General features: G+C 41.1%; 1 protein-coding gene across 3 annotated transcripts in view; it reads left to right on the forward strand.

The window, feature by feature from the left end:
- fat1a (FAT atypical cadherin 1a) overlaps positions 1–22177 on the forward strand; it is a 79545-nt gene that overhangs the window by 34389 nt on the left and 22979 nt on the right. For all 3 annotated transcript variants that reach the window (XM_082537179.1, XM_082537178.1, XM_082537180.1), the window contains exons 5-12: positions 3587–3916; positions 4782–4998; positions 6865–7004; positions 15805–16080; positions 16278–16488; positions 16956–21029; positions 21623–21819; positions 21941–22094. In XM_082537179.1, the coding sequence (XP_082393305.1) occupies positions 3587–3916; positions 4782–4998; positions 6865–7004; positions 15805–16080; positions 16278–16488; positions 16956–21029; positions 21623–21819; positions 21941–22094 (5599 nt within the window). The remainder of the gene's footprint in view (positions 1–3586; positions 3917–4781; positions 4999–6864; positions 7005–15804; positions 16081–16277; positions 16489–16955; positions 21030–21622; positions 21820–21940; positions 22095–22177) is intronic.

The raw sequence follows: 22177 nt of genomic DNA on the forward strand, positions 1-22177 counted from the left end.
TTGTGGCATGTTTAACAAAGTTGTCAAACATGCCACAAACAACTGATGCAAAAAAACTTGTCCTGATTAATCTGTAAATGTATTAAATGTCAATGAAAGAACAAAAACAAAATTCACATCATATATTTTCAAAATACATTATTTATAAATAACCAGCTATTGTGGTGTTAAAATAGGTAATTTAAAGCTTAAATCCATCTTAAAGCAACAATGTGTAACATTAGTTGAGCAGTGGCAGTCACTGGGGTTCCATCTTCAAGGTGGCAAACTTACTAATACAGGACACGTCAGTGGCTCATCTCCATACAAAACATTAATCGTGGTACGTGTGGGTCAGCCAATTAGAACCTTAATCGTTTACATATGATCGCTTCACTTTTTGCCGTTTACTCTCTTCAGGAAATTGAATCCAGGCCACAAACTGTCAAAATGGACTGCCTTGGTCTATGATAAAAGTCACTAAGCTGTTTTCACATATGAGCTCCAGAAACCGTCGGGAGAATCAGCTCCAGACATTTTCTTAAGTTATGTTTTCTCAGATGTAGCACACAGCAGGAGATGGTTTTGTTCATTCCCATTCTCACTAATGGAACCATTTGGTTTTGGTGATGGTGGTGCCTGAGCAAAGAGTGCACAAAGGAGGTCAGATGACAGCCACTCACCAGCTGTGGATAGCTGGTACCTGCTTTATTCTCAAATCAGAGATCACACAAAATCCGAGAACACACAGCCTTGGGGGAAGAATAGGCAGATATGTAAAAAACTGTTTAATGTCAGATGTCTCCTCTCCTTTTTTGGCTCCATCTAAGCTAGAGCAGAGTTCTTTTCTATCCACCAACACAACTTGGAAAAGGAATAGCTGACCCGGTTGTAATAACCTTTAACTTAGCAGCCCGGCTCGCTTGCCCCTCGTGTGCTTTCTTGCACAGTGCTTACTCATGACTTTCTGCAAGATGGAGCTTGTTACACCAGATTCGTGCTGCAGCAGCTTGTGCCCCCTATAGCTGTAATCTGCTGAAGTCTGCTCTGAGTGTCTTTGGCAATTAGGTTTTCTCAGAAGATTGTATCACCCAAGTTACAAACTGTCAGAAGAGGCGTTAATGGGGTCGGGAGTGAGAATTTAAGGAAATGCTGATCTTTCTGCGATTTAAAGGATTTATTTAAATACTTCTAAGATGAAGACAATATACATCTTGTTTTCTACTTACTTTATTTTTATTTATGTAGCGCCAAAACGATGTGACCCTACTACAATACATAAAGAACCCCAAGAATCAAACAACCCTTTATGAGCGAGCATTTGGCAACAGTGGGGAGGAAGAACTTGCTTTTAACAGGAAGAAAGCTCCAGTAGCACCAGTCTCAGGGAGGGCAGATATCTGCTGCGATCGGTTGGGGGTGACGGGAGGAAGACAGGACAAAAGACACAGTAAAAGAGTGAGATTTAGAGAGAAGAGAGAACTTTAACTCATTGTGTACCGGTACATTGTCTTCTATGAATGCTTCAGTTTTTCAAGTTGCAGCTTCACAGCAGTGCTGGATTTGTGCTGTGAACAGACTGCCCCCGGTCTAACGTCTCAGTCTTTTGTCTGCTCGCCTAATTATCAGACAAAGGCTTTTCATGTAAATTTCCCAAAGAGATGCACATTGTGATGGATAGCTGGGTAGCTATAGCTATAGGGTAGCACTTCATTTGACTATTTGAAATGGCACTTAACATAAACAAAGCGCCTTGTTTATGTTTATCCATCACACTCTGGTATTCACGCTCTGGTATCTTGTCATCCACTTTCATAAGTTCTGCTCATTTCAGTAGCACGGACAGCTGCAGACAGTGAGGGGAAAACAAAAACACATTTCTTTAGTAATTGAGTCTATGGTACCAAATGGTATGTCTCTGACCCTGGACTCCTGACTGCTCTTAGTAAAGTACTTAGCAGATGGTTTTAAATGACTGTGACATTTGTTCTGCCCTTCTACAGCGTTTTGCAGCTTGAAGACAGAAATGGTCACTTCTCCTCCAGTGCTCAGATGCAAAGCTCTCAAGCCCATTTTCTGGGACTTCCTAAAAATTGTGCTTGTTTAGGTCAGCCTGTTGCTGTTTGTTTTCGATTAAGCTCCTCAGACTGTGCGCATTAACGTCCAAAGTCATACTGATGTGTTAAGTCACGGCAGAAGTGACAAAGCCTTAGTGTGCCACCAGTAACACTTGATGCAGGGACTTAAATTAGAGCCATGTTAATGATGTAGTTGTTTAACACTGACTTTTATACTGAATGCTTCTGGGGTTTAATAAAACCTCCTGCCTTTAGTTGAGAGTATTTAGACTTAATGTTTATTAGCAGTTCAGAATCTTTGTGTGCATACTTGACACACAGCAGCAGAGTCGGTGCGGCGGGTGCTACCAGACTGAATAGGTGCAGCTAATTAAAAATAATTTTTATCTCACAAGCCAATCTTACCATGATTACAAGGACACATATGAATTTTTTTTTTTTTTTTTTTTTAAGAAATCATGTTTATCTAAACCTAGTAACTCCACACAATAATTTCAAAAATGTTTCTCTGAAGTAATTTACGACCGGAGTGTTGGACTAACCCATCTCCAGCAATAGAAGAATGCCAAACAACTTGTTCCTGCTGGATAATTGGTTTCCTTTTTAGAATAGACTTTCTGACAGCGAATCACAGGGGGAATTGGTTTTAAAAGAATAGTTTGGTTTCTTTGAAATGTGGTTGTATGGGGGTATGTATTGGTAGTCAGCAGATGGTTGTCGCTACACCCACCCTAGTTTGGAGAAACAGACAGGAGTCCATGCACTCAGGCTGTACTGCTGTAGGCGAGGTTAGCAGAAACATATTTTAGCCACTTAGCCACAAATCAGTATGCATTTATCTTGTTTTTCACATTACTACTTTGCTGTCAACTGTCCTTTCCAGCTGGAAACTAAAGCGGCTGTAATCAGAGCCACCAGACTCAGCAGAACATGCGTATTTGTGATGCGCTGTGGTATGACTGAGGTATTTCAATACGCCACTTTGGGTCTAAAATAACCTTTTAAAGCACCGAAATCACAGAAAAACTCAAACATAACAGCTCAAGACAGGAGCAGACCAGCAACTGATTGTTTTGATTGTATTTGATCATAATAATATTTATTTTCTAGTGGTGAAAATTTGAAAACTATTTTTTAGGTCACTGCTGTTTGCTTCTCTAAACTGCAGGCTACTTTAGACGATTCACTGACTAAAAGTACCTCATAAAAGTCCACCTCAAAGAAACCAAAGTATCCCTTTAGTTCTGCTTGCCAGTTCACTCACTAAAAAGGAAGTGGAAGAAAAGGATAATAAAGTGAAAAAGCATGCCTCTTTCTTTTTTCTTTGTTAATTATTTGGGGCTGCAGTATGATTGTTTTGTAACAGAGTGTCTTAATCTTTACAAATTCCCAGGATACTTACTGTTCTGTTATTGATGCTGATATAATTCACTGCCTTCAGTTTGGGCTGTTGTGACTTGAAGAGATAAGCTCTGTTGAGGGTGATTTAAAGTTCACCTCATCAAATTATACTTTTTCTTTCCTTTCAGGTAACCATCACCGACCACGGCGTTCCTCCAAAATCCACCACTGTTCGCATCATCGTGCAGGTCCTCGACGAGAATGACAACAGGCCGTTGTTCCTGGAGAAAATCTACAAGATCCAACTCCCTGAGCGGGAGAGGCCTGAGAATGAGAGAGCCATGAAGAGGTACCCGGTGTATCGGGTGATTGCGTCAGACCGTGATGACGGACCTAATGCTGAGATCTCATACAGCATCGAGGATGGAGATGAACATGGAAAATTCTTCATCGAGCCCAAGACGGGCCTGGTGTCGTCCAAGAAGTTCTCCTCTGCAGGAGAATACGACATACTTACAGTGAGTATCTATAATCGCAGGCTACCTCTCCGTCCTCAGCTTCAGAGTCTCTCAGCGAGCACTGCGCTTTTACAACAGATGCTTGTTTGTTGCTTTATTGTTGTGCTCTCCTCATCCCCTCAAGTTTTATTTGTCTCCACGGTTCTTTAGTTGTTGTTTTGCGTCTTTGTGTTTAAAGCTGCAGTGTAGTATCTGTAAGAGACACTGAATGCTAATTGGTGCACACACTGCTGGATTTAACTCTTCTTAAAGAAAAAATAATTTATATATGCAATTTTTGGGAGCTTGTTCCATACACTAGCAATAACAGTGAGAAGATATTCTTAGGATTTATGTTTTCTTTTCTTTTTTTTGCTGTGATTCAACAGCTGTGTTTGTAAAGATCCAAATTTTTCAGCCACTGATGTGACATCGAACTTTGGCTGTTGACAGTTTTATCAGTGTCAGAGCATTATGACAGTTGTTTTGTTGAAGAGTATCTTAAGATTTGGTTGAAAAAAAGTGTTATGTGTTTGAAAATGAACGCTGCCTGTCAATCTTCCGCCTGCAAGGTAAACAAAAAAAACCCAAAACAGGATCTTCATGAACACTGTTAGCTGTAAACATTTCATTTGGTAGTGATACTAATTTTCTAATATGCAGACTCAAGTCTCCAAAAGTTGCTCACTGTAGCTTTATAGTACAAAACACAGAATCACCAAAGAAGTCCAGACACAAGGCGTTGCTTATCCTGATGCAGACATCTCAGTGAACTTTGAAGGGTTTCAGGGAGATGAACTCCTCTGGAGCTACACAGAAAGTAATTTGGAGGAAAACCATCACATAACAGTTTGTAACACAGACTTCGATTGTCTGCCTCTCTTAGATTAAAGCTGTCGACAATGGACGACCTCAGAAATCCTCCACTTGTCGTCTGCACATTGAGTGGATTCCCAAACCACAACTGCCAGCCGACGCAGCTTCCCTGGCTTTTGAGGAGTCCCCCTTCACCTTTTCTGTCATGGAAAGCGATCCTGTGGCACACATGGTGGGCGTCGTGGCCACTGAATCCTCCGATGTTCCTGTGTGGTTTGAAATCACAGGTAGGGTCTCCTTTACATTCATATTTCATGTTGAGTGCATGCATGCTGTATAAATGCTCAATTACTGCTTTATAGATAGAGAAACACTTTAGTACTAACACAGTGTATGTGTGTAGTGTGGCTGAGCGGATGATTAGAAACAGTAACTTTAAATAGAGATATTTTATAGTGCATTAAGGCTTTAAGTTGTTTCTTATATAAGATTGCATTTGATAACTCATTTGAGCAGCCGGCATTAATCCTTTCGTAGCGATGTTAGCTGTCTTACACACCCAAAATGCAAATAAATAAACTTTTTAAAAATCTTTCTCTATATTTTTCTCCATATTAAAGACACTTTTCCATTAAATGTACACCATATAAAGATGCAAACATCAGGTACATTATGACAGAGAATTCCGGTGTAAATGGTCAGTCATAATAGCGAATAATGCCCGATGTCCTCTTTGATTGCTACTTTGTCTTAGCAACGTAGCAGTGACTGACATTTTGGCTTTCAGCACAAGTTCTGTCTGCCCACTTTTTAACATATGGAAAATGATGTTAGTAGGCATGCAGAAATGAGCAAAACAAGCACATAAACCCCCCCATTTGGACTGTAAATAATCTCAAACAAACAAGCAAAAAGAAAGGTGAATACAAATGTTTCAGCTGAAGATTAGAGATCTTATGTAAGCTCCGTGGCAGCTGTGGTTTCTTAATCAGCCTAAATATGCCTAAAAGGTGTTAGAGCCTGTATTTCTTTAAAGCAGTTTACTCGCCAGTGTGAAAACTTGAGGCCATTTTTCTCCGTTTTATTGCTCGTGCAGTTACAGCTCCCTGTCTTTTGTAAAGCTGTTGGTTGAAATAACCGAATTGCATCATGAATCAGTCGGCCATAATCGATAAATATTGATACTCCTCCTAGCTTCTTTTGTGTGAGGCGGCTGACATGTAGTATATTTCCTTACAGTTTTAATTAGCAGCTGTGTTTTGAAGTGTTAAAACATGATTCATCTTTGTTTGCTTTTGTTTTTTGTATTGTAGGCACTGTGTGCATGAGAAGATTTAAAAAGGCTGTGTTTGGAAATGCCTGCCTCTTCTCCCTTCCTCCCAGCCTGTCTTTCCTCTAATCAATGTCTGACTGACACATCTCTTTTTCTTCTCTTCTTTCTCCGTGCTCTTTCACTGCTTTCCCTTTTTTCTCTGGAATGTTCTGTTTGGTTGGATATTTGCAAGACGGCATAGAGGATACTGAGATGTTTTACATCCTTCAGATGGCTTGTGACCACAACTGTACAGCAGAAGGTATCTGCTGAGATCTCCTAATAGGCTGTGCTATATTAAGAGATCATCCTGCATTGTCTGTTGGTGCTGCCCGTTGGCTGTGGTTGACTTGTGTTGTGTTATGGGATTGATGTTGTGCCACATTTTTCCACTAAAACCTGTGACCTGATTAAAAGTCTCACAGGGGTTAGGAAACCCTCCTCCTCATTCTGTGTGTGAATTAGAGCTTCAATTTGTAGCAAGGTTCACCATTACAGTTCAGAAGTCTTTTTTATAAATGTCTGTCGTGTTGTTATCCAATCATCACTTTGCCTTTTTGTACCCATACTTTCAGCGTTTTGGTTAATTGCATGAAATGGCTATTATGTGGGGAATGTTTAGCTAGAACAGGAAATCTGCATCGATAGCTAATGACATCAGCGTAAGCGTATCTGTTCATTATCTTCGACTCCAGCAGAGCAGAAAATTGATGTTTATGTGTCCATCTCTGTGCCCCCATCTAGTGTTTATATAACCTTGCTACATGCACAGAACTAAGCAGTGATATGTCTCTAATCTTCAGTCTTTCCATGTTTGTGCAAAAAACATGTTCTTCCACAGGTGGTAATTATGACAGCCGCTTTGACGTGGGCAAGGCCAGCGGAACCTTGATTGTAGCGCGGCCCCTGGACGCAGAGCAGAAATCAAATTACAACCTGACAGTGGAAGCCACGGATGGGACACGAACTGTCAGCACCCAGGTAATTGAAACACTAATGAAGCGGTTGGAGGCTGATGAGGCAGTTGTCATGATTCTGTTTTCCTCATGGGAAATTGCACGAGTAAAGAGGAGGGTAATGAGTGAAGCGGGCGCTAAACTGTCTTGTTTGTTGGGATATGTTGATGTCCTCTCATTGCATTCAGCTGAGCAGGAAAAATGGCGTTTTGTATGTGTGAACCTCATTATATACCTAAATGACTTGAGACACAAAACCAATGAGACGATATGGGATGTGTTGTGGCGAAGCTGTGAGGTTTTTCCATTATATGGCGCTGCCTGTGTTTATGCATGAGGATTTTTTTACTTTTTTGTTTATCAGATATGAAGACAGATGTTTCAACAACAGCAAGAACAAACATTTTAGTAAAGTGGGCTTTAGTCACTTAGCAAGAGTTGAATAAAGGGGATCGATACCCTTCTGGTAACTGCTTACTTAGGGTCTTATGTGGGAATATTATATTTGCTCAGTGAATTTTTAATTTTCTTTTGTTGGCAACTAGTAACTCTGTGACTCCCTTTAATACAGAGGTGAGTGTAGGTGAACTTTTAACCTTTTGCCCGAGCAGCCAGATGTTTTTGTTGCTTCTTTGCTGCTGAAAAGCTTCTGCTAACCATATCCTGGTTGTAAATTTGTATTTCCTGGGGGTTATCTTTTTGGGTTATATATATATATATATATGTACATCCCAAAAAGACAAAAAAAAACTTGAGAAAGAAAGTTTTTGTAATCCACTTTAAAGTCGTCATAGGGGTAGGCGGCATTCCTCTTCTTCCTCTGTTCTCCCCCTTCACAGTTGCGCACTGAGCACCAGGAATCTTCCATTGTCTCATTCCTGATGCGGAGCTGCTGTGATGATGGTGCTGTCTAGCCAAAGTCTTTTTTTTTGTCTTTATTTTTTTTCAAGTGTGCATTCTTGAGCCCGCTCAACTCCTCCCCTCTGCTGTGTCTCTCCCTGAACCTGTGGACCTTCTCTTTCTTTTTTCCGAGAGGAACAAATTGCCTCGGCCTTTTCTGAATGGAATGAATAACTAAATATGCAACAGATACAGTATGCTGCTCCCTGGCTGATACCAAAGCTGAGCTGCCATGATAAAAGCTTTTGAGCATGCAAGTTGTCTTTGTGCAGACGGTCATGCCTTGTCCATGAGATTTTGAACATTTTTACATGGTAGTTTGGGTCATGTGTGATGGCAGCATTCACGATGTTTTGTCCTTTGTCCTCAAAGGGGAGCATCAGAGGACTGTAGCTGGAAAAGAATCTATTTGTTGTCACTCTGTATGAATAAAGCCTTTCATCATCTGGCTACTGTGCTCCACTGAGCCTTGGATGAAGCGCTTCTTTCACTGGCATTTTGCAGCTCATCCACGGAAGCAGCACGTCCTTTAGTTTAGTGCAAAACCTTAAAAAACACTCACAAAGTTGCTGTTTTCTGCATCCGCCTGCAAAGCACTTTCTTAAAAGCCCTGGCAACAGACACTTATTTAAAAGCCTCTTAGTGATATTGTATGCAGTGACATTTTAAGTCAATTAATCACATTCAAAGGTTAACCTATTCAAAAGGTCTAATTCTCAGTGTAGCCTGATTTTCAGCAGGACCTTCTGTACTTGCAGCCCTTTTACAAGTGTAGGGGATGGATTCATTTATGCTTTATATAGAAAACCCCACAAAATCTCAGTTTTTGTATATAATTGTACGAATTCTAAGCATCTAGACTTTTGCTAATGCCATGACATTTTTTAAAAGCATATTGCATAAAAGTATATCAGAAAAATATTGTATTCATCAGCTTTTAGTGTTTTTAAGTCGTGCAGTAAAAACTGAACTCTTGGAATGGAAGTCCAGTATATAGTCTCATTTTAATGTGCCGTCCTTCACAAAATCTGAAAAATTTCATGTGCAGCTCGCAGAATATTGAGTGATGATGACTTTGAAGGATGCTCAGCTGTATGATTTATTCCATATTAGCCATCAGTTTCTTTATTTGAAACAGGTTAAAGGAGCATCACTTGTATATCAGAACACACATTTTCTCATTGGCTGCAGGTTTTAAATATGTTTATTTATGTAAATGCTATTGAAGCTGTGACTTGCTCTCTTGCATATGAGTGTTGTGTATGATATTGTATACCCAGCTGGCCACTGTACGTCAGCTGTTTTCTGTTGAGGGATAGGATTTACAGAATGTGTGCGCTCCATAAACCACATTTGTAGGTGGGTCAGCTGCTTTAGATATGCTGACAGGCAAACGGTGACTGAAAGAGGTATACAGACTGTCTGTAAAGAATATTGTTACCAGAGTTTGGCTGTATACTAAAAATAGTTGGATCCATATATGTTTCCAGACTGATGCTTTTTTAAAAAAATGTGTATAGAGACATATTAAGTTACAGTGATATTATGAATATGAGAGTAAAGTGGAGACTCTCTTTTTTAATTTGAGAGATTGAACAAAAGTACTGCATTAACTGCCATTTTTTGCACAGTTTATCAGGGATTTGTGTTTTTAGAAATATAATTTCAAAGATGTGGGCTACTCGATTATGTAGGGTCAGAATTTGACCCTATGAATTTGGAAGCTGTTGCAGTAAAACATCAACATGTGGTTAAAGGAGCACTGCTTGAGCTGCAGAATCCAAGCAAATTTATCTTAGAGAGAGCAGAAACATTACAAATTGCTAAATCATCAGAATACGGTGGTAGAGTGGAGTTGGCTAAATCAAAAGATCCTGGACATTCATAAAGACAACAGTGGTGGATGATCGTAGGATACTTTTGCATGATAAAGAAAAATTCATTCACACTTCCACCAACAGCAGAACACACTCCATATGGTAGCTATGTTTTTATTTGAGTCCACGATAACGAGGTAGTGTAAGCTTAAGAATAGGCAGCAGCTGTACTTTCTGCCCATTCATTTATTTTTTCAAATGCAGCAAAGTGGTTTAATGGTTTAACCTGATCTCAATCTCATCAAACCAGATTTACTTGCTGAAAACTAAACTAAAGGCAGGAATAGCAAAGAACAAACAATTCATTTGATATCTTAAAAAGCAGGGAAAATATCGAAAATTGAACCAACAGTCCAAAAATATAGATCACAGTGAAAACGAGCAATTATTTTTACTGAATGTTTCTCACACAAAAAGAAGAACAAAAAAACCCCCAAATCATTATAAACAAGACTTGTGTTTGCCTCCGTGTTTGTTTTTTTTATATTATTGCTATTAAAAAGAACCGCAGGTCCTTGGGATAGGATCAAGTTTTGACATGAGTTAATGAATGAATGCCGGTTGACTGTCCCGTATTATTGGGAATGTTGTAAAGGCCCTGAAGATTTGGAACACTGTGTGATCTGAGTGTTTTGGCTACCACCTTGTTTTGTCATGGCATTCACGCCATTTGCTCTGGCGTCAGGGGATAGTTCTCTTTCACTGTCAGCTCTACTCTTACTGGGAAGTGAATGGTTTTTGTAGCTGTTTTATATAATCGTGTTCGATTTTTAAAATAATGTGTCAGGCTACAGTGAAATGTATGAATTTACGCCTGAAGGCAGGTTTGCTTGCTTTTGATGGCCTAGTAATGTAAATCCCCCGGCTAATCATCCCGATTGTACAATGTTGGGATTAAACAGTAATGAATTTGCTCACCTCTGTGCTCGCAACAGTAAAATCAGTCCAAGAAGACAGGATTTCAGCAGGAAAACGTGCAAATGAGTTGTTAATTGTTGAGTATGACTTTGTTTTCTTTGGGGATAATATGTTGCTTATTTCCAAAACAACTCCCACAGAATTTCACTGCAAATTAGATCTGCTCACACACACACACACACACACACACACACACACACACACACACACACACACACACACACACACACACACACACAGCACCTTATGAAACCTCAAAAGTCGGACTTACCGGTATATATTCCTCAAATCAAAGTCATGTGGAAGCTGTGCTGCCAGACGTGCTGGCCTATTTTCTTTCTCCTAGGAATGTTTTTTTCCTTTTCTTTTTGTTCTCCATCTTTTTCTAGCCCCCTTTTGTCTTTCTTTCTGTTTTTTTCAGGGTTTTTTTTCCAGAAATCTTTATCTTTCTTGGCTATGCCTTCAGAGATGATGATAATTCTGTTTGGGTAGAATAAAGTGCAAACAGGAGTGCTGGACCTGTGTGGATAGTGGCCTCTGTTAATCCTGTTTTGGGAACATGTTTGAGTACTCGGTGCCAGCGGCCCCCCTTTGCCCAGAACCTGCCACCTGGCAGGGGGGCTTCCTCTCCTACGCATGGCACAGGAGGACAATGAGCACAATGAAAAGCCCCCCGTGTCCTGTTCTGAATACCTCACAAAAAAGGTGTTTTGTAATTCAGGAGGCACTGTTTTAAATACGCTTTTGTTCTTGTACATCTTTTTTTTTCAAATTAAAATGACATGATGAAAATTGAAAATGATTTTTAATCCAGCCCACTGGGGACTCCAGTGGTAATATCAGTATGAGGGCCTCTGGTTTGTGGGAGGTCTTTGGAAAACAGTGGGCCAGTCTGTCGTTCTTTCCGTATGACCGTTGTAGATCTATGAAGGCGTCGCTGAAGTATCAGCTGATGTAGACGAGGGGTGCCGCATTCCAGCTCGGGCACCTCATAGCCAGGAGCTGCGCCAACAAGGCAGCCTCGGCATGCAGCCCAGTCCCCCCACCCCGTCTCCAGCTATATGGCATCCTCCTTTGGCCGTGCAGAAGTACCTCAAGCTGTTCTGCTCACAATCTGTTCCTGGTCTCCTGTTTCTTCTGTTATCTCAGTCCACATTACAAAGACTCTCTTTATGTCTCACTCGACTGTTGAGTTTATTTACTCATGCTTTTTTTTCTCATAGATTTTTTTTTACCTTATTAAGTATCAAAGCTCATTATTGTATCACTTTTTTCACTCATTTTTTTTCAGTCACATCTTTTATTTGTATTTTTCCCCCCTTCCGCAACCTGGTTTCTAAATTTGACCATTTCCCTTAGCCGCCTTTAGATTTTCACTGTCACTTATCTTCTTTACCATCATCTTACTTAGAGCAGGGCGATATGGCCAAAAATATTTATCACGATATATATTTGAAAATTTGCGATAACGATATAACCGACGATATAATTGATGCGAGACAAAATACAACTCCACAACATTACTAGCGCAAAAAGACAACCTTCCATTTATTTTCACTTAAACAAGAAGCTGGTTTTTATGTACATTAAAAGCTTTATAAAAATGTAACAGTGCAAATGCAAATTCCTTGCTGAAAGTTTAACCAAAAGGCATTTTCAGTAGAAATGGGCTGACATATCCTGAGCATAACCATGTATAATATCCACTGAAGTTAAAAAGAGGTGCTTTGCAACATTAAACTGCAGTGTGCAGTACGCATTTTTCGGACCATAAGGTGCACGGGATTATAAGGCACATTAAGCGAAACAAAGCAGTCAGATAAATCAAACTTTATTAAACTCATTCTTCTTGCTTCCTCCACTTCTGTACCATTGATTCATTAATGTTGAATTCTCTGGCAGCTGCTCTATTCCCATGTTGTTGCAGTATATTAATGACTAACCTCGCATTGTGGATGGATTATCTCAGTTGTTCTCCTGACTGAAGTTTGGTCTGTTTACAGCACCCTGCCATGCGATTGCATTTGTCTCTAACCATGAAGAACCTTCACGTTAACTTTTATAAGTGGAAAAGTGTTAGTGTTCGTCCTCCAGCTTCACTGTTTATGTTATGCTAATATAGCTGTGTCGCTAGCGATCACGTAGCACATCATTATATACCAGCTAGCCCAACTTCAGTAACCCTACAAACATCACTGCTGTTTAGTTTCCTGTCTTCATTTATGTTGGAAGTGATAGCAGAGCTGTACGTTTGATTTTTTTCAGAAATCTCTCAGTCAGAACATGCTATATCATGCTTAGGTAACTAGCGAAACTAGCGAGCTAACTTCCGCTAGCTTCCTGCTAACTTCTAACTCCGTTAAATGTAATAACTTTTGTTTTCATGGATGCCTGGAAGTTAAACTTTATAGTTACACCTGGTAAAGCAGCAATGCTGATCGTTTTATTAAAGATGAAAGAATTTAGACAGTTTTTAACTCTAAGTGATGCTGCAGTGTTGTTTGACCTGAAGCATACGGAGTTTAGGACCCAGATTACTCCCAGATTTAAGAGCATCTTAGTCCGACAAATATGACAATAACAACGGCCGCTTGCGCTTGCATGTTCTGCAAAAAAATGTGCTTTGTTGTGTATCTGACGGACAAACACCAAACCAGTTCCACATCACGGAAGTTGCACCATTTTTACAAACCAATTCTGGTTCATCTGTTTCACTCAACAATCGGCCATGTGCGTATGAAAACAAAGGCACCGCGCATGCGCGTTTTACTCCCATTCTATCGCGAAATTTCATTTTCCTATCGTTGCCTAACATTATACCGGTATTACCGTGAACGGTATAATATGGCCCAGCCCTAATCTTACTGTCACAGCACTTTTTCCTCTTTAGTATCTCCATCTATCACGCCTGTGTCTCAGTCCCAATCGTGTTCCTTCTCAGCTTTCCCAGGGGAAGCCATATACAAAGACTACAGAGTTCCCTTGTACACCAGCGTTTCTGCTGCGGTCAGGCTGTATCGTGCTACGTTTGTGATGTTTGGGGGCAAAGTCCCTTTGAAGTGCTGTGGCGCTTTCTTGCAAAGGGAGAAGGAGAGGGAAGTTTGTGCGCATATAGGGGTGTGAGGTGGGTGTGAATAGCTTTTTGTGGGCATTTTAAATGGTATAGATTTGTACACTGTGTATAGATGCAGATACCACTGACCAGATTCCATCCTTTCTCCTTCTCGACGGCGCTATCAGTTCTCGCCACCTTACTCACTCTTCACAAGGCGTGTTATCTGACGCTGGCCAGATTGAGACACATTGGGCAGCCTCTTTGTGTGCATGTACGTGTGGAAGTGTGCAACTTAGGAGCCTCTCCTGGTGTGTGTGCGTGAGTACGTGCAAGCGTTTGCGTCAGAGTATGTAAAAGGTGGATTAGAAGGCATCTGCAATCTTATTCTATATGATGTCTGTGTTTACATGAGAACACATGTTTACAGTGAGATAGTTTGTCATGTTGCTGAGCATGCAACATGCACCACAGGCCTAGATTGATACGTTTTTTTTTTAGATTTGATGTCGCATTAAAAATGATTTTTATTTATTTTTTACCTTCGTTTTTTATTAACAGTGTGATATGGATTGCCTATGACACATGACTTGTGGCAAGATTACTGCACTAACAAACAGCAAGCAGCCCAATGCTCCCCCTGCAAGATGACATCTGTGAGCCTCAGCAGCATTGCCAGCATCACAGCACAGAGCAGATTGTAAATGTTATCAGTCCTGTCAGGTTGAGTCTATATTTGTCTCTGATATAGGCTCACAGTGCTTAGCAAACAGTATTATGACAACAGACAACAGCGGGCAGTTGTTTTGACCAGAGATCTGACAAACCCCAGTCAGTTGTGAGCCGTTACCTGGTCAGAGCTTTTGTGATTTAAGCCCCCTTCAGTCTTCCTGCACCAAACAGGTCAGCATCGACTGCTTTCCTTACGGGACATCACCCCCTGGTGTCTGGTATGCAGGTGTCTAATCTGGGCTGATCCCTTTGTTCACCATGTTTGGCAACGGTAGAAGTCCCTCGCTGGTCTGGGAAACAGAGATCGCATTCCAGCAGCTCTCCATAATCCTCTGTCGGAAGTCCAGTAGACGAGTGGCTGGTGTTGATAAAACACGCTCCCAGTGGAATTTTACAGTTTGGGATGTTAGATTCTTTGTTGTTTGTGCGTGTGTTGGGGGAAAAGCACAGTAAACTACACTTTGCACATTATCCAAAGAAAGAAGCGTGCATGTGCAAAAATTAGTTTCATAAAGCGTAGCCTTTGAAAATATTAGGAGGGGTAGCAATATTAGCACAAAAGTAACACTCAGCATATCCTCAAAGTTATATTTGTTTCAGACTTTCTAATACGGAAGCATAGTGGGATCACTGGACTTACTTCAGCACTCCCCGATCATTTGATTTCTCACACATGCACTCTCTCTTTCATGAACTGTTCATGTGTGTAGCTCAGAATTCATTTAGATTCATTGCGGTTATTCAGCATTGATTGACTGTTAGCAGTATCAAGTGGCCATTCAGATAAATTATTGCTTTTGCCATCGCATGGATCGATCGAGTCTGTGTCAACACACTACTGCTTATTTTTGCAGAGATCAGGAAAGTGATTTGAAAATAATATAGTGTATATGTGTGAATGTGTGCAGACCAAAGTGAGAGAAATGGTTAAAATAAAGATAAAAGTGTTACTTGCATATCTTTGGACCATAGTACTGAGCAGTGTTGAAGCATGCACCAGAGCTGTGATATCTAATCATTTACCAGAAGCTTTATTGTTTGGAAATCATTATTTGGTTCTAGACAATCAAATACATTTACAAGCACACAATCGTTTCACCACTGATCAGTTGGTTATTGAAATATAATTTTGAATATGTAAACTTATCCCTGACCCTTGTCATTTGGTTGCTTTAGAAATATCCTCTTGGTGCTTTTTATTGAGTAATGGCTCACAGCACTTTTTGACAAAACCTAAAAAGCCTTACATAACAGCCACTAAAATATTTTTGCATGTATCCTTTGTGATATGAATTAAGTCAAGTGTATAAATGTAACTTTGCATGCAATTTATTTTTCTCCTGTAGGTGCTTATCCGTGTCATTGACACCAACAACCACCGGCCGGAGTTTTCTGAGAATGTTTATGTCGTGAATGTCCCTGAAGACAAACCAGCGGGGAGTGAGGTCCTGCAGATCAGTGCTGTGGACAGGGACGAGAAGAACAAACTGACCTTTACTCTCCTGAGCAGCACTGATCCGTTCAGCCTGAGGAAGTTCCGACTAGACCCAGGAACCGGCACCCTGTATACCACTGAGCGACTGGATCATGAGACCATGCATCGTCACATCCTGACTGTCATGGTATGAATTGGTAGAAACAGACTGAACTTTGTTGAATTCCGAGAAGTTCTAGCATATTGTTTAACAGAGTTCATGTTCAAATTGATTTCACTGTTTTAAAGTTAAACATTCAAGAAATTAGTGTAAGGTTGAACACTAATCGCTGCTCTTTCTCCTCCCCCTGTGTGTCCTCTTTCATAAAAAAATGACCTTTATAGGTTCGAGATCAGGACATTCCTGTTAAGAGGAACCTTGTGCGCGTTATTGTCAATGTGGACGACACCAATGACAATGCACCCTGGTTCATAGGCACACCATACTCCGGTCGAGTGTTTGAATCTGCTGCCGTAGGCACGGCGGTGCTCCAGGTTACAGCTCTTGACAAAGACAAGGGCTCTAATGCAGAGGTTGTCTACCACATTGAATCAGGTGAATGCACGCTAAGTTACAATGCTACTCTTTTTAACCCCCATTTTTTTCCCCTCATAGCAAAAATCTTTCATTGCAAAACATTGCAAATGAAATCATCTCATAAAAATGTATGAGTCATCAGTACAGCTGCCCTCTGGATATGAATGAAATACTCTGAGAATATTGAATATTTTGTTTAGGGGATCTTCAAATATGTGGGAGATGGGCACATCCCACTGAGAATCTCTCCTACAATAATCTGTTATGTGAAAACAAGAGACATGCTTCAGTTAGACTTTGCGTTTGTATATGTGCATATTTGAAGTAGCTGAGATGGGAATATGATGCATTGTTGCTCCTTCTGTTTTCAGCCAGTTTTATGACTTAGATTGATAAACTGCTAGTACAATCCAGTGCTCATTAAACACATCTTTCCAGTACAACATACAGAAAAATCTATTCTTCTTTTGTCTTTTCTCTCACAGGAAATGTTGCCAACTCATTTGCTATTGACCCTGTCCTCGGGACAATTACAGTAGCCAAAGAGCTTGATCGCAACAGCAAGACAACATTTGAACTCACTGTTAAGGCATCAGATAACGGAGTACCTCCGCTGTCAAATACAACCACCGTACACGTTCTGGTAACGGTTTCTGACAATGCAGTCCCCAGATTTACCGGAGAGGCGTTTTCTGCAGAAGTGAGCGAATCAGCCCTTCCTGGAAGTTTCGTGACCTCGGTCACAGCCGTCAGCCAGTCGTCTGTTTTCTATCAAATAAAAGGGGGCAACATCAACAATGCGTTTGATATAAATCCAAACTCGGGAGTGGTTGTAACACAAAAATCTTTAGATTATGAAACCATCGCTGAATACAAGCTTATCATACAGGGCACCAACATGGCTGGACTTGCCAGCAACACAACACTTACGATTCATCTAAAGGATGAAAACGACAACGCTCCAGTCTTTGACCAGAGGGAATTTCAGGGTGTAATCAGCGAGTCGGCCCTCATCAATAGTGTTGTACTGACCCGTGAAAACACACCTTTTGTCATTCACGCCACTGATGCCGATTCTGACCAGAATGCTATGCTCATCTATCAAATTGTTGAACCATTTGCACATAACTATTTCGCCATTGACTCGAGCACTGGAGCCATCCGAATTACATCACCTTTGGATTACGAACAGAGGAGTGTTTTCCGCTTCACAGTCCAGGTCCATGATCTAGGAATGCCACGGCTGTTTGCAGAGACCACAGCCAATGTGACCATTGAAGTAATTGATGTTAATGATTGCGCACCAGTTTTAAGCCAAGAGCAGTATGAGGCAACTGTTGTAGTGCCAACATACAAAGGGGTAGAAGTCATTCAAGTCAGTGCTACAGATGCAGACTCTGGGCCTAACTCCAAACTTCTCTTCTCCATCTCTGAGGGAAATATTGGTGATAAATTTAAAATGGATCCCATCACTGGAATAATCTCCATTCAGAATGTCACACAGCTTCGGAGCAGATATGAGTTAAAGGTCAGGGTTTCTGATGGTAGATTTGCCAGTGTTGCTGTAGTGAAGATCAGTGTACAGGAAAACAAGGAGAGCAAGCTGAAGTTCACCCGGGAATCTTACAAAGCCTACATCCGAGAAAATTCCTCTGAGAAGAAGACTCTAGCGGTCATTGCTGCTGTTGGGAATCAGGTGAATGAGCCTTTGTTCTATAAAATATTAAACCCTGACAGCAGATTTGAAATCAGCCGCACATCTGGAGTCGTTTCAACCACCGGAATCCCATTTGATCGTGAAGTACAGGACACATTTGATGTAGTTGTTGAGGTCACAAGAGAAGACAAATCTGAAGATAAGGCTCATGTTTTAGTAACTGTGACTGTGGAGGACGAAAATGACAACACACCTATGTTCATGAACCTTCCCTATCACGCCCTGGTTCAGATGGATGCAGAGGAAGGCCAGGTCATTCGGCAGGTGACGGGAGTGGATAAAGACTTCGGCCCGAATGCAAACATCCAGTATCAGCTGAAGGAGCAGCATGATCACTTTCAAATTAGCCCATCTGGTGAAATCTCACTTAAAAAGAAATTTGAGAAAGAAGCCCTTAACACAAACTTTGTTATTGTTGTTATGGCAAAGGACAGTGGACAACCAGCTCTGTCAGCAGAAATAGAAGTGCCAGTAAGAGTTGTGAACAAAGCAATGCCTGTGTTTGAGAGACCGTTTTACAGCATTGAAGTCCCTGAGAACATTCAGTTGCGCTCCCCTGTGCTTCACGTACAGGCCAACGATTCTGAAGGCCCTCGTATTGTGTACACCATCTCTGAGGGAGATCCTTTCAAACAGTTCTCAATTGATTTCAACACAGGCGTCATTCATGTGATTCAGCCTTTGGACTTTGAGATGCATCCTGCCTATAAATTAAATGTAAGAGCCACAGACTCTCTAACTGGAGCACACTCCGAGGTCTTTGTTGATATCATTCTGGAAGATGTCAATGACAACGCTCCTGTGTTCCTGTCAAAGACCTACTATGCCAATATTTCGGAAGCCTCTGTTATCGGCACATCTGTTTTGCAAGTTGATGCCAAAGATTCCGATACTGGTAATAACCAAGAAGTATTTTTTCAGTTGGTTGAGGAACGGGGGAAGAGTTCTGATTATTTTACCATTGACCGCAACACAGGAATCATTTCTACAGCTCAAGTTCTCGATCATGAAGAGATCCAGCAACACAAGCTGAGAGTGCGTGTGGTTGATGGAGGAGTTCCAGCACTTTCTAGTGACATCATCGTGACAATAGATGTTACTGATCTGAACGACAACGCTCCAGTTTTTACCGAGCATACTTACAGAACTACCATCAGCGAACTGGCGCCACGTGGGCACTTTGTCAGTCAAGTCCAAGCATCTGATCCTGACAGCTCAGACACAAATAAGTTGGAGTTTTCGATAATATCTGGAAATGAAGATCAGAACTTTGCCATTAACAAACACACCGGTGACATCACCATTTCCAACCACCGCAGGCCACATATGCAACCTCTTTACAATCTTAATGTATCGGTGTCGGATGGTGTATTCAGAAGCTCAGCCCTAGTCACCGTAAAAGTTATTGGTGCCAACTTCCACAGCCCCACCTTTTCTCAGGTGGACTATTTGGCAGAGCTTGTTGAGAATTCCCCTGTTGGTACCTTGGTAGCAGAGGCAAAGGCAACCGATGACGATGAAGGCATTTATGGGCAAATAACATATCAGATTATCAATGACTTTGCAAAGGACAAGTTTTCTATTAATGAAAATGGAGAGATTTTCACTTTGGAGAGCCTCGATCGTGAAAATACAGAAGAGAAGGTTATTCCTATTTCTCTCATGGCTAGAGATGGTGGTGCAAAAGTAGGCTTCAGTGTTGTCAATGTAATTCTTACTGATGCCAATGATAATGCCCCACAATTCAGGGCAGGTGAGTACAAAGCCACCATTGCATCAGACGTCCCAAGAGGAACCTCTGTGGTTAAAGTTGCTGCTTCAGACACGGATGAAGGAAGCAATGCTGACATCGAATATTCAATTGAGGCAGATGCTGAAAATGTTGAGGAAAACTTTGAAATCCACCCAACCTCTGGGATCATTGTAACCAAAGAAAGCCTCATTGGCCTTGAAAATGATATGTATGCGTTTTTTGTGAGGGCAAAGGATACCGGAAACCCACCCAAATATTCTGTTGTACAGGTTTACATCAAGATTGTTGCACCAGAGACGCCAATTCCCAAATTTGCCGAACCACATTATCGTTACACAATATCTGAAGACCTTCCTATTGGCACAGAGATAGATGTGATTCAGGCTGTGAGTGAGCAACCAGTTCTTTACAGCCTAGTAAAGGGCAACAATCCTGAGAGCAATGAAGGTGAAATGTTTGTTGTAGATCGAGATAGTGGAGCGCTGAAGCTTCAGAAGAACCTCGATCATGAGACAACCAAATGGTACCAGCTCACTCTGGTTGCCCAAACCAACTATGAAAATTATGAGATAGTTACATCTGTAAATGTAAACATCCAGGTGAAGGATGTGAATGATAACACACCAGTCTTTGAGGCAAACCCTTATGAGGCTGTCGTTGTGGAAAACCTTCCAAGTGGGACCCAGGTTATCCAGGTCAAAGCCATCGACCAAGACTCTGGAACCAACGGCCGGATCATTTACAGCCTTGACCCCAAACAGAACTCGCCCGAGATCCCTGAGCTGTTTGCAGTCAATAGTGAGACTGGATGGGTGACCACCTTAAAAGAGCTTGACCGTGAAAAGACTGACAAATACAAAATTTCCATCTTAGCAACGGACCAAGGGGAGAAAGTCCAACTAATTACTGGAACCACAGTGGAGGTAACAGTTGGTGATGTGAATGACAACCCACCCCGCTTCACTGCGGAGATCTACAAAGGCACAGTCAGCGAAGACGACCCTCCTCCGAGTGGAGTGATCGCTATCCTCAGCACCACAGATGATGATTCTGAAGACATTAATAAACAAGTCGACTTCTTCATCACAGGTGGGCATTTATTATTTTGTGAAACTGATAATTAGTAAGCCAGGAGTTTACTCTCTACTCTTTTGTGTAGCAGTTTTTCATAAACAGAGCTTAGGGGGGGATTATGGATTCACGCCACTTAATATCATGATAATATCTCATCTTTGAGACATTACACAGTCCCGTTATCTGTTAGGAGTTATTGCTAATCTGCTCAAGCTCTAAACAAATATTTAGGTCATTATACTACAGAAATGTATAATTATCTGAATAGTGCTTTGAAATAGACTGGGCAAAAGTACTTCCTGTGGTGCTAATTAGAAACTGTGAATATGTATGTGAAGTCAAGAGGAATCAGAAACCAGCATGATAATTAGCCAATGTATATTTTCCTCTCCTTAGTTTGCAGATTGCTTGCCTACCAATAATAATATTTGGTGTAAAAATTGGAAATTATTCTGTGAAAGAGCAGAGAATATTCCGATTATGATTGCAGGAATAATTAACTGAGGATAAATCACGTAGCCATGTTTCTTTTTAACAAGTTAGGTTGCTTTCTGCTTCTTGGTTGCTGTTCATGCTAAAGTGGAATATTTGTCTTTAACCCCAAATAGGAGGAGACCCACTAGGCCAATTTGCCATTGAACATATTCAGAATGAATGGAAGGTCTCTGTCAGGAAGCCCCTGGACCGTGAAGAAAAGGACAATTACCTCCTTAACATTACTGCCAGTGATGGCATCTTCACTGCCAAAGCTGTTGTAGAGGTCAAGGTGCTGGATGCCAATGACAACAGCCCAGTATGCGAAAAGGTAAAGTCCTCTTTGCTCTGGTTCTGCTCTTAATTTCAGTTTGCTGTCTTGTGAGTTTTCTTGGTTTTCACTTTGATTTCTTCCCCTCTTCCGTTTTCCTCCTCCTGTACCTGCCTTCCAGTCTGTGTACAGTGAAAGCGTCCCAGAGGACTCCCCTGCAGGCAGGCTTATTTTGCAGGTTTCTGCCACAGACGCTGACATCCGCTCAAACGCCCAAATCTCTTATGAGCTCCAGGGAGTTGGATCGGAATTGTTCATCATTGACTTTGTCACAGGTGTGTATCTGTGGGGTAAAAGACATTTGCTTAACTACTGCTCTGTGGAAAAAAAGAGAGCGTTGATCGTGCGGTGTTCTAAA

Source organism: Aulonocara stuartgranti (assembly GCF_965226115.1).
Source record: "Aulonocara stuartgranti genome assembly, chromosome: 6".
Taxonomy (NCBI): domain Eukaryota; kingdom Metazoa; phylum Chordata; class Actinopteri; order Cichliformes; family Cichlidae; genus Aulonocara; species Aulonocara stuartgranti.